Source organism: Protopterus annectens, chromosome 7.part0 (assembly GCF_019279795.1).
Source record: "Protopterus annectens isolate FY-2018-M chromosome 7.part0, PAN1.0, whole genome shotgun sequence".
NCBI classification, from domain to species: domain Eukaryota; kingdom Metazoa; phylum Chordata; order Ceratodontiformes; family Protopteridae; genus Protopterus; species Protopterus annectens.
The window spans coordinates 296864936-296877852 of NC_056739.1; the positions used below are offsets into that span (position 1 = coordinate 296864936).

The window sequence follows — 12917 nt, forward strand, 5'->3', positions numbered from 1 at the left end:
CACCTATCGGTTTCATGTCTTACAAGACTCCTGCATTAAATGTTGCAGTAACATGATATAAACCCCAACACACAACTCTTCCACAGGGAAAGAGATCTCCATGGTCAATATTTCTGCATGTATGTGTGTCAGAGAGAGAAAGAGAGAGAGAGAGACATTACAGTGAGACAGAAGAAGTGTGTAGAAGAGGTACATGAATGGTTAAACATCATACCTCTTACCACACGAAATCTGGACAAAACCTAAAATAATGGGGGGAGGCCCCAAAATAAGAACAGATTTTAAACATTGCTTTTATACACTTAGAAAGTTGCTAGAATAACAGCATTTGTCTTAGCATGCATTTTCTGAAGGAATTGGAAGTCAAAATTAAGTGTATGGCATTAGTTATTTCAATCCTTGGTGATTTGTAAAAAACACAAATTTTATGAGGAATAGGCCAAAAATAGGAGACAAAAATCTGTACGGTTAAGAGGCATGTTAAACATACAAAGACTTTACAATTAACACCTTGAGAGATGCATTGATCAAATATTATTTTTAAATTTTATTTTATTTTGTGAACCTATGTGGACCACATCCGTAAAAAAAGAATACAAAAATTTAGAAAACATTAAACTTTTGTTACCCTGAACAACCCCATCCTGCACATAGTGCAGCTGATACCCCTTACAGTCCTAAATCATTTCAAGCGATCCAATTTTTCCACAACTTCAACTTTATCAGCAGTCTTGGAAATTAAAAGGATCGAATACAAAACAATTCCTCAGTACTTCCAACTTAAATTAAATAAATCAGAAATATTTCTGAAAAGAAAATAATAAATAAACTGCCCATGTTTAGAGCTCAATATATACAAAAATGTTACTTTTTTAAATCATTAAATAAGATCGGTGAATTCCAGTCATGTGAATGTAGTGTCGTACTTCGTCAGGACATAACAATACTGCAGAAGACTTTCCTTCTGAACAGCAGCCATTCTTCTATCTCATCATAATATTACGGAAACCTGATTTGACACATAATGATTAGGTGAAAAATGTGGATTATTTTCGTATCATTCTCTTTTCTTCTTTCAAGTGCTGCTGGTTCAAGCATTAGTACAGATATGGCTACAGAAAAGATGTTGCCAATGGATTTACTTTTTTAAAAATAAATTTGAAGCCAATCTCAAATTCAGAAAGTTTAAGAAAACTTTGTTTAAAATGCTAAGATGTTCAGACTTCAGTGAATTATAATCTAGCAGCAATGCATTTCTTATTCACAATTAAAAATAGACATTTTCCAAAAGTAACAGCCTAGCTGAAGGTCTAACACTACGGTTCAATGATCCAAAGCCAATAAGTCTGTTATTTAGTAAATTAAATCCAAGGCCAACATCTTTAAAAGTCTGCCCCAGCAGTGAAGGCATTCCCTAGTTACAGCCATTGTTAGCTGCTGTACTGTAGACTGTTAAACCATCTAAAAGCATTACATTCTAGAACCACTCCTCTCAGTCCTCTTTACTTTCTGCATTTATTTTTTTTTTTTAACACTTTCTTGTTCCTTTCTTCCACTGGTAACCACCTCTTTATCCATCTTGGAAAATTCCAAGAGTTCATGCCTCTCTCCGACTTAGTCGTCAACTTGCCTCTGACCCTCAACTCTACTTCCTCTTTCCATCACACTTCCTGTTTCTTTCTCTGCATCACTTGCTTAGTACAGCAGCCTTTACTCATGGTGAATAGTGCAAAAGAAAGAATATCATGGATACTCAGACAAAAACACACACTTTAAATAAATTTTGATAGTGACAGTACAAAAATTCCAGCTATAAATATCACAGTTCCCACCTCCCAGCCATTTAGATTTCAACTGTAAACTATAAATTCCCAATTAAAACAGGGAGTACATTTCTGTTTTTACAATTAAAACACTAAAGGTCCACCAGTACTGCTTCTTCTTGACAAGACTCTTGCATAAATGTTTCCAGTCTTAATCATGCATCTGTAAATACAGGAGCAATACATTAGTTCCTTATTGCACGATGCCTTTATTTCTTTATTTCTTTTCATGAGAGCTGTCTTTCTCTCATTTACCTCCTCACGATACATCTTTGGCGTTCATGCTTCCCAGTTTGCTCTCAAACTGCACGGTGAGCCAACAGATGGGCCTCTGCTGTACAAATGCTTTCCTCCAAAAGGAAATGGAATACAAAATGTCCAGCTTGGAGGCCATGCCACATAAATGTGATTGACAGTATACCAACTCACATACATGGTATCTGAGCTTGTAATGCCATGCCTGCAAAAGTCAAATTTATTACCTTGCTAATCCACAGCCAAGTTTTACATTGATCTGCATGGCCTTCTTGTAGACCTCGGTTACATTGTCAAAGTCTGTTAGGGAGAAGGTACTATCCCCAATACGGCTCTGGTAGCATTGCATGCTCCAGAGACGTGGCCTATAGTCCATTTCATTTTCATCAAATTGGAGCAAGTTTTCTGCAGATATGCAGCCACGCATGTTTCTGCGGCAGGGCACCTGTTTTGGTAGGTCTAGCTGGTCAAAGGACTCTGTGGATAAGATGCTGTCATCACTGATGGCACTGGAAGGGTGTGTGCGGCGTGGAGCCAGGTCACTTTTGTTGAAGGTAAATTCATCTAGAGGTCCAAAGGTCATACCCACAGCATCATCTATTGCATCCTTATAGCTTGATGAAAACTTTCCATTTCGCTTTAAAATGCCTTTTCGCTGGGAAGTCTCTGTAACTGGGCCATCCTCATTCTCAAAAATGGAGTCTGTGACTTCATCTTTATCATAGTCCAGCATTTCCTGTGATTCACTACGTTCGAGGGAAGAGTAATAGCCAGATTCTCTCAGTTGTGGTTTCTTCAGAATGCCTTTTTTGGGTGCAGATGGAGTTTTTGCATCAGTCATTTTATTCCGTCCTTCAGGGGGGTAAACAGTTTGTGAAACAGCTGAACTGGTAGGTGGCAGGACAGTATTATCCTTTTTAGGTTCCACTACAAGGGGAATATTTCCACTCTGAGGTTTGGGTTCATAGTTGCTTTTCTTCTTCAGAATCCCCTTTGGCCGCTTTAAGGCAGACTTTGGGTCTGTAGTGTCCTGCAGGGTATGGGAAACATCATTCTCCTTCTTTGACTTCTTCAGTGATCTCTGCCTCTCCAAAGTTGATCCAGATGTATGCTGCTTGAAGAAACAACGGACCTTTGAACCGTTTTCAAAAAGGGGACGAGAGGAGCGCCTTAGCCACTCTGCAATAGTTGCTAGTGGAGAATCCCCTGCCAAATGTGACTCTGTTTCACAGATGGATGTTTTGTAGCCCCAGTTCACCCACCAGTGGTTAGCAATGTCATCAATAGTTGCTCTGCGTTCTGGGTTTACCATCAACATCCATCGTATCAAACCACTTGCATCTGTAAGACAGTAAAAATGACAATTAACCACACACAATGGCGAATACATTAATATAAACATCAGCATAAGATAATTTGAATACAAGTAAATAAATACAAACTCCTCTTTATGTTCTCCCACCACATTGACAGTTCACACTCAACTACCACCATCTTTTATATTCTTAATGAAGTACTCCTTTCTAGTACTAATCTTGCCCCTTCCTCCTTCTAGATTCCCTTCACAACATTACTACACCATGAACCTAACCTCAGTGGTAAAGGTCTGTCCACACCATTTCCCTTCCCTTTTCCTTCTGTCTTTTAAATGTCTGAGCTCCCACTTCTTGAAGCCTTTACTCACCTCTTATGCCCCCCAATCCCCCTTAATCTTGATAACTTCTTCCTACATATTCTACCAGCTTGTTGTCCAACTCCTAGTATAGACTTCAGAAATGACCACAGCACTCCAAACTAAGGCCTCACAAAGACCATCTACAATGGTAATATATCTGCAAGGCTAGTATCCACAGTCTTGGGAAGTTACTACAGTATTTCAGTGGCCTTTACCTTTGTCCTCTCTTATATGCTGTAGAGCACAATTCAGCCTAGGGATAACTAGTAGACATAGAAATATTGCCTTAGCAGTCTGTCTTAAGGGTACTTTTTCTAACAGAAGTCATTACTTGTATTCCTTATAAACCCAAATTCTGACGCAGTCTACTATGCAATGCCTTCTAACTTAGCCATCTCCACTTGACAGGCATGTCCTGCCTCCTTCCAGCTAAAGAAATCTCAGACTACCTTATCAGTCTGAATCCTATTTCCTTCTCTTTAGTTTGCCTGCCAAACATTGGTCAGACACTATGTTAAAAGTCCTTGTCAAGCTACACACATGCATGCACACACGTACACAGACATTAGGAAGGACAGAGGATTAAGACTATGAGCTATTAACAAGCTACTTCATGTGGAACAGGATTTGATTCCTTCAGCTTTCATCAGCCTGCTGTGTGACCTTGAGCAAGTCACTTAACCAATGGATTACAGCAACTGCGAAAATGGGCTAGGCTTCTGAATGCTCTCCTATATTGCATGCCTAGTAGCTACCTAAGAATATTACAGATCTGATCCTCTGTTACTAGTCTTAACAGAGACCCAGACAGAGAACTAGTTTAGGTTAGAAAAACAAGACTATCGGTGTGTAAATCCATGTTACTTCCCATCTGTTAATTTAAATTCAGTTACTTCACCAGCCTAACACTCTCCATACACTTTTTTCATGGAAAGGAGAAAGAAAAATTTACAGGCGTACAATTACATCTTACTGTACTAAGGATAGTCCAGAAAGGAGTCAACAGTTCTTTCAATTTCCTATTAACAGACAAGTGGATCACACAGCACATATTGTGTTTGTCAGCATTGATTGGTAACTTTTGTGACACAATATCACTATTCTGCTGAAACTACACATGGTGCACTAACCACACTTCTTAAAATAAAGTGTGGTCTCTTGTTAAATGTTATACCTCCCCCAAGACAGTCTACCCTCTCACCCCAAGGTAGTCCACCAAACAGGAAAAATCCAATGCTGATGGCAAGATCTTGTGCCCCTCCCCCCACCTATAAACGTCACCAAACAGACAAGTTAGTTTTCTGGGAAGATATTGGAAATTATTTCCAAGCCACCACTACAACAGGTGCCATCTTCTATAACGTACGGCTTTTTTTAAAAATATCCTGCGGGAAAGGTGAACCTGTACAATCCAGTACAGAGGATATAAATACACCAGGTACCAGACTCCTGCCTGCTGATGCATAATGCACAACCAAGTAGCACCACTAAACAAAATGACAAACTGCTGATGAAGCACACAATTGAACCTTGTATGGCAGCTGATTGCCACCAGCATACTTTTCAGGATAAACATTTTTTAATGAAGCAATGTTTTTTTTTCTGTGCTTACCAGAGGAGCTAGTTGGCTCTTTGTATTCTCCACTGCTAATCTGGTTCACCAAAACCTTGTAGTCCTGTCCATTAAAGGGCATAGCACCATGAACCAATGTATATAACAGCACACCCAAAGACCAGCTGTCAACCTAAAAAAAAAAAAAAAAAAAAAAAAAAAAATTAACAAACCTAAGATGACAACAGAAATTTTTAAGCTGAAAACCAACATCATTAACCTATCAAAATGTTTCCAAAAGTCTACTGCTGGAATCATATGTCTGTTTTATTAAACATTAATAACCAAGTTAGCCATTCTGAAAGTGATTTAACTGGAATATACAGACGCAAGCAATTACACATTGCTAACATTCTTGTTTTGAACCTCTTGAGTAAAAAATAAAATTCCACAAATGACTCAAACAGCACAATCCGGGAGAAAAACATACCAAGGACACATTGAACACAAGTCAGCAAAACAGACGCAGAACTTTTCATAAAGGCATTAAAAGAATGCACTCCCACATGAGAGTATGCTCCTAAGTTCTTTCTTCCTCTGGAGTTATGTTCACATGGTTCACAGGTGTTTACTAGGCTAACAAGCACAAGGGACTTTTTAACCCTAGCCATGCATCCCAAATCTCTTTAACAAGTTCTGGTACCCTTGATAAGTGTAAGCAGGGGCCTTGGAGATTACAATTTACAGGTTGCCTGTGTCCATTAGAGACACAAGTGTCAAACCAGGGATGAATTTCCTGTTCCCCATCCAAGTTACACTTGAATCGGGTTACGGATTATCCCGGCCTTCTCAACCATTTGAGCAGAGATACTTTTTGTAGTAGTATTCTCAGAATAGCAAAACCTATCTCATGGGCACAACAAGGCTTACCACTGTGAAGGAAAAGGCCCAATAGCATTGGATAAAACACCCATACTCTTAGCATTACAAAGGGAGGACTTGTATCCCTGTTCTGCATCTGCAGTTTTCCAGAAAAATATTGATTCCCTTGGAATTCTGAAATATGAAGGGAATGTAATTGAATGTTTACATGACAAAGGAATCTAATGGGTCTTGGAAAAGGACTATGCAAACACCACACCAGAGAAGATCTGCTGTGGATACAACTACAGTCATACTAATCATGACACTGGTACCCCCGGGTAGTAAGTCCAAGCTTTGACCGATTCCAGGCAAGTGTGGTCTAGGGTGAGCTTAAGGCTCAGTCGTGGAACAAACACAAATACCATTTAACTTCTGCGTAGCCCAGTGTATATCTAATAGTAAAAATATTACATCAGGAAGTAAAGGAGTGCGTTTTTTTTTCCCTTGGTGTGTTAAGAAATAATTGAAACAGTCTGTGCAGTTGTGGGAACTACTATATACAAAAAAACAGCAATTAAACTTAGAAAGAAGGCCAGAGAAAATGAAAAGTTTAAACAGGCTGGGAAATCTGACTATTTATCCAGTGGTGTGTAACATAATAAGGGAGCAACTAAATAGCAATATGTAAAATCTGGGATGAATAAAATTTAAGGGAGGATGGGATTTTTTTTAACTTGATGCATATGAAACACTGCCTATGAAAGAATAGGAAAGATTGTATAAAAAGAAGCTGTTTTCAGAGTAAATTAGGCAAATCATTCTTAGAATATGAAGTAAAATTAGAATAGTAAAAACAGCATAAATGTGAGTGAGTGAGTGAGTGAGTGAGTGAGTGAGTGAGTGAGTGAGTGAGTGAGTGAAAGGGGAACAGACAGGGTTAACACTCCAGAAGAATTTAAAGAGGCTTACAATCCCTTTAGATATGAAAGCCTGTAGCAGGGCACCGTTGTCATCATACCTATCTGGATATAGAAGTGCCATCAGAACTAATAAAGATATTACATGAGTCTAGTTACATTCTGTGCCATAATGAAAATGAACATAAAGCAATTAAAGTAGTAACAGTGGGATATCAAAGAAACACAGGCATACTGGTGGTCTAGCCACAAAACTGTGATCGCACCATTATATCCCTTTCCTTGAAGCCCAGTAACAGCCCCAGACAATTGCTGTTGTATGTATTTCTACTTGGACAAAAATCAGAAGTTTAACAACATTCAGATGTTTTCCATACTGGTATATACAAAAGAACTGCATACCTCTGGTCCTTTATAAGGGCGACCATTCACAATTTCTGGAGAAGCGTAAAGAGGGCTCCCACAAAATGTCTGCAGATACTTGTCATGTTGAAAGAGATTAGACAAGCCAAAATCAGCAATCTGACAGGGAAGAAAGATCACAAGAGATACATTAAAACACAATGTCTCCTTAAGTATGTTGCATTTATATTACATATTTAAGGCTTACTGGGGGAAAAAAAAAATAAAGGCGAAATGTACTGAAGCCAAAAGCTAAACATTCCCATAACAGGTGCTAACAACCAGAAAGGATTTCATCCATTTTAGATCCTGGTATAGTTTCAAATGTACCTTCATGTTTAACAGGTCAAAGTACAGAAAGCTTATCTAATCTGCAAACTGAAAAAAATATATATACACAACACTGAGAACTGCACATATACCAGTGCAGGAACTAGAAGGTAAAACCAGACGAATCTCTCAAAGGTTTAGCAACATTCACAATGGAAATGTGGCAAGAAAAACAAACAATGAAGACTGAGAACAATCCCCACCAAAACAGTAACACTACAAAATATACAGAGTTAAAAAAGAATACCAATTGACACATGACAATGGGTCAATGTACTGTATTTAGCACCCACCTTAGAAAAGATGAAATAGAAAATGCAATGTGGACTTGCTAAATACTTCAAAAATGTTCCCTGTGAATGTATGGCCTGCACCACCTGCCTTTAAAGGATTTATTTTGCTAAAGAACTGCTCCTCTTAGAGTAGTAATCATAATTTTATGTCAGTCAACTGCACGCGCAAGATGCATCAAATGGAAGTCAGATGGGCACATCCTTTAAGGCAGAGTACACAAACAGAAACATTCTATCCAGTTAATGGATTATACACCAAGGTACTCTGCCCACAAAGTAAATAAAACTTTAAAACAGTATCAGGTTAACTAAAACCATTTTAGGAAAGCTGATTTGTATTTTTATTACAATAAAAGTTCATAAGTTGTGCAGCTTACTTTTAAAGTCTGTTCTGTTCCTGGTACACTAAACCAATTTTCCATCCATACCTTCAAAAGGACGAGGTATGCCTTGCTAATTAAGTACGCTAAATTAAAACTTTTATTTTATTTTTTTTTTTTTACTTCCAAGGTCAAGAAGAAGTTTGAAACATTTCCTTTTCCACAATTAAACTGCAATTACTTTGTAAGGCGAAGCACTTCATTAGCTAGTAACAAGCATCTATGTAGAAAATAATTGAATCCAATGGCTAACGCCTTGAGAGAAAAACACACACAGCCCATCACCTCTATCAAGTGTCAAATATGTGCACTTCTATTGATGTAAGTTTACTTAGGTTAATGTTTTAATTGTGATTTAACAAGGTGTTCATAAAAATGTCTGCTTTTCCCCCACACCTTGCAGCTATATCATCTATAGGATGGCTAGACGGATTTATTAACAGATAAGATACATTTATTAACAGTGTAAGAGCACCAATTCAAAAGAACAGATTTCAGACTCAGCCCCAAGAAAGAGTTTAACAGCAGCAGACAAACAGCATGATAACATGCACATAAAATGAAGATGATGCAACTGCTCAAAGAAACTACTAACATTTCAACAATGAAATGAAGAAATCAGGTAAAATGAAAAGACAGATAAGAAAAAGAGTATAAAAATGAAGAGGAGGAGAAAGGCATACATGACCAGTAACGAAAAGGAGGAAATGGCAAAAAGGAAAACGATGAAGACACAGGAATAGAAGAGAAAATAGGAATTTGTGGAGAAAAACATCCGAAACATGGAGCAGGTAATGAAGACAAACAGTGGGACTACGATGCTGGGATGGCAGGCATAAAAACATAGAACTGGGCTGAGAGGCATGAAAATTCAGTTAGTAAAGGGAGGACTTAAGCTACACAATCTAGTGATATTCAGAACCGTGCAGCTTGATCCATGCCTTATACACACAGGTTCTACACTTGAATGTTTTTTTTTTGTTTCCCTGACAGCAAAATAAGGGCTGATACCAATAGCGTCATGTGTGTGCAACCTCTCAGAAATGAAAAACAGGTTGTTTTATATACACCTACCAGCAAATGACAATAGAATTTAGCTTTCTACACCCAAGTGATTATTCAGTCAGTTCACCATCATTACTAAAAGGTTATCATCACACACCTTTTTGGAAATAAAGATCTTACCTTAATGTTGCCATTAGCATCAAGAAGAATGTTTTCTAGTTTCAGGTCTCTATGAACAATTCCGTTCTAAAAAAAAAAAAACACAAAAAAGCAGGATTATGTTCTACTGCTGATTCAGTGCAATTTTGTTATTAACCAGATAACTAGTTTTCATTTAGGTATCATTTCAAATTCCAATGACTTTGCCTCTACAATCTGTCAAGAAAATAACAAAAATATATTCTTAAACATTTATATTCATGTCAAACATGTGACGGTATATATTCAAAAAATACTAGGTCCACATACAAACCCACTAAATTATGTTCTAATACACATACACTAAGTAGTATTTATAGTTTCAGAGGTCAGTTCTACAATTTTTTTTCTAGCCAAATTTTCTAAATACAGGGTCTCTTAAAATCTGGTTATTGAAATATCCCACTGTACCTAAAAAAATGGATTGGAGAAACTACAAACCCTCACACATCCTATCCTGCATCCATAATATCTGTACCATCACAACTGAGCATGACTTGCCCAAACAACAGTCATCTGGGGAACAACAGTCATCTGGGGAGTTAAGTATAAAATCCCTTTCCTACATCAGATGTATTATTTTTTTTACTTGCTAAGAAATTTTGGATTTGAAGAACAGGACTATCCATTTTGTTACAAAGACCCTTGTGATGTATAACCATTATGCTGTTTTTTTTTTTTTTTTTTAATCAAATAATCAAGGAGATCCTAAAAATGAGAGGAATCTTGACACTTACGATCTCCAGTTACTCAACTTTGAAACTACTGCCATAATTCAGGGACAGTACTAAACTGCTACTTTCCAGTTTTCCCAAACTGCATATTAAATTCCCTCCCTACAATACAAGTTTCCAATCTCTCTTACTGATGAGACAAAAATCAATACTCATGTCTTTTGAAGTTAGTTAGTCCTGTTATGTTGCTGTATATAAGTGTATGAGGGCTAGCAATCCAAGTAACAAGATTCAAACAAAACTGACTGGAGAGAAGAATTCAAATCGATTTACAACTCACGGCTTTGTATTAAAACACAACCCCACCGGCATTTCTGTGCAGAAATGGGCACGGCGAAAGTGATCGGCATGGCAAGGGGTTGGGGGTTGTGACGTAGCATGTTAATCATGCCCGATTGACAATACATGCAGATTTGCCAGTGCCATCATGAATATTCATTGTGTGGTTGTACTGTGACGTTCTCGTCAATGTTCATTCTGGTGGAGTTTTAGCCCATTTTTAAAAAAATCTGTGGCCATACAGAAGTAACTGTTCCCTGCTCAAACTGCCACAGATTTTAGCAAACACTACTTAGTCTTTCCCTGATAACCCACACATTCATTTCAGAATCATGGAAGACACAGTATCACAGCAACAGATTGGCACAACTCTAACTTATCCTGAGCATTTATTTTACCAAAATAACTTTCTGTAGTATAGTACAGAACAGTAATTGCTTTTGCAGTGGGGCAAGCTCCCCTGCACCCCCCCCCAGACCAGCTACTTAAATATACCAACTCCAAGATCACACTACTTTGAGGAAAATGGTAAACTATTTTGAATGAAGATGAACAGCTCCATGTTTTGAATACTCATATGGAGGACACAGATGACCTTATGTTTATTCACACATATAGGAAAATCCTGTGCAGGGTTCTGGGTGGGGTTTGAGTGGTCCTTACTACTGTGCATCTGGCGGGGGGTAGTGTTCTAATACAAACCCCACTTTGCTGTATGTTGGGAGTAGGCATTCACAAAGCTTACTAGTTAATAAATAGACTAATACACAAAAAAAGAATGACAGGAGGATTTTATTATGCAACCTACAAAAAACAGGCATGTTGTGGTAGAAAATGACTCAGTTCTTTTCACGTGATATTTTTAATAAAAAAGGAAACCTGAATCCATGCTACACTTCTGTAATGTTCACAGAAACAGAAAGTGGTAGCTTCAAATCACTAAAGAACAAAGACGAATAACAAAGGAAGGAAAAAAAAAAAAAAGACTGCCAAAAGAACAGAAGCCACTGCTGTCTCATGCCGCACCCTTCTCATAAGCACCTTCCCAAAAAATGACAGTATGTTTACAACTCACTAGGTCCAGAGAGATTACAGTAAATAGAAAATAGTATAGGCCCCAGGACATAGCAACCAACCCACTCTAATCTGACAGTCCATACCTGTCTTGCCATTTACCTGCACTACATTCATAGCAGATTTAATGTTCAGATTCCATACTGTTGACTTGGAAGACAACTTTAATTGCAAGAAGAACCAGAAACCAAAATCAAAGCAGTTAAAAGTGTACATAGTACTCTCTCTGTAAATACCACTTGTGTGGAACAACTGAGACCTTACAAGAGCAACTATGAAGATTTTCCTTGAAGTTGTGGTACCATGTAATTCTACTTTCAGAGAGAAAAACATGGAAAAGAAAAATAATGGAATATAAACAGAAATGAACAATCCAGAAGTAAAAATGGTGGGACATAATTAAGAGATATGGAAGGAAATGTGCCACTGCAGGGTGGTATAGACACAATAAACTACAACAAAAAAAAAGGCCTGAACCAGTATAATGTGAACTTCGATAAGCAATGAACCAGAATCCACAGAAATATATCTGCGGTGTGTTCTTAAGATATTATGCCCTTTAATTTACCATCATACATTCGATTATCCCGTTCAGATAGCTTTAAAGCACTAGGATATAATACAGCTCAGCATAACACATTAAACTTTATTTGATAGGTTTCAGGCTGCTTTGCTTGGCAGGGATCATACTGCCATACCTGCAGAGATCAATTACAGGCCTACAACCAGAACAAAGCAGCACAGATGTGCAACTCTGCATGTCCAGTCTGCACCAGTAGCCAATCCTACAAGTACTCAAAATCAACAGTAAGGTTATACACTTGTGAAAATCGCTACTAAACATTGTTTTAATGTTCCCACCTGTGTGTCACATATAACCAGCTTGACAGGTCTTTGAAGGCTGACAATTACCCACACAGACACAGACACACACACACAATAGTTCTCAAAAGACACTTACTCGAGTCACATGTAACATTCACTTGCCCATTAACTGCAAGGAACAAATGCAGGAAAAAAAAAAAAAAAAAGAGAGAGAGAGAGAATGAAGGAAAATCTTAGGTTCTGATCTTGCAACAGGTAATCCACTCACTGCAACACAGCAATGTTCACAAACCTCTTTATGACCCTTGCAT

General features: G+C 37.8%; 1 protein-coding gene across 1 annotated transcript in view; it reads right to left on the minus strand.

The window, feature by feature from the left end:
• Positions 1-534: 534 nt before the first annotated feature.
• Positions 535-12917, minus strand: part of NUAK2 (NUAK family kinase 2) — a 28178-nt gene continuing 15795 nt past the window's right edge. Inside the window, exons 4-7 of the mRNA XM_044076809.1 lie at positions 9677-9742; positions 7489-7608; positions 5366-5498; positions 535-3419 (exon numbers count right to left, since the gene is read on the minus strand). Of these exons, the coding sequence (XP_043932744.1) occupies positions 2302-3419; positions 5366-5498; positions 7489-7608; positions 9677-9742 (1437 nt within the window). The 3' untranslated portion in view covers positions 535-2301. The remainder of the gene's footprint in view (positions 3420-5365; positions 5499-7488; positions 7609-9676; positions 9743-12917) is intronic.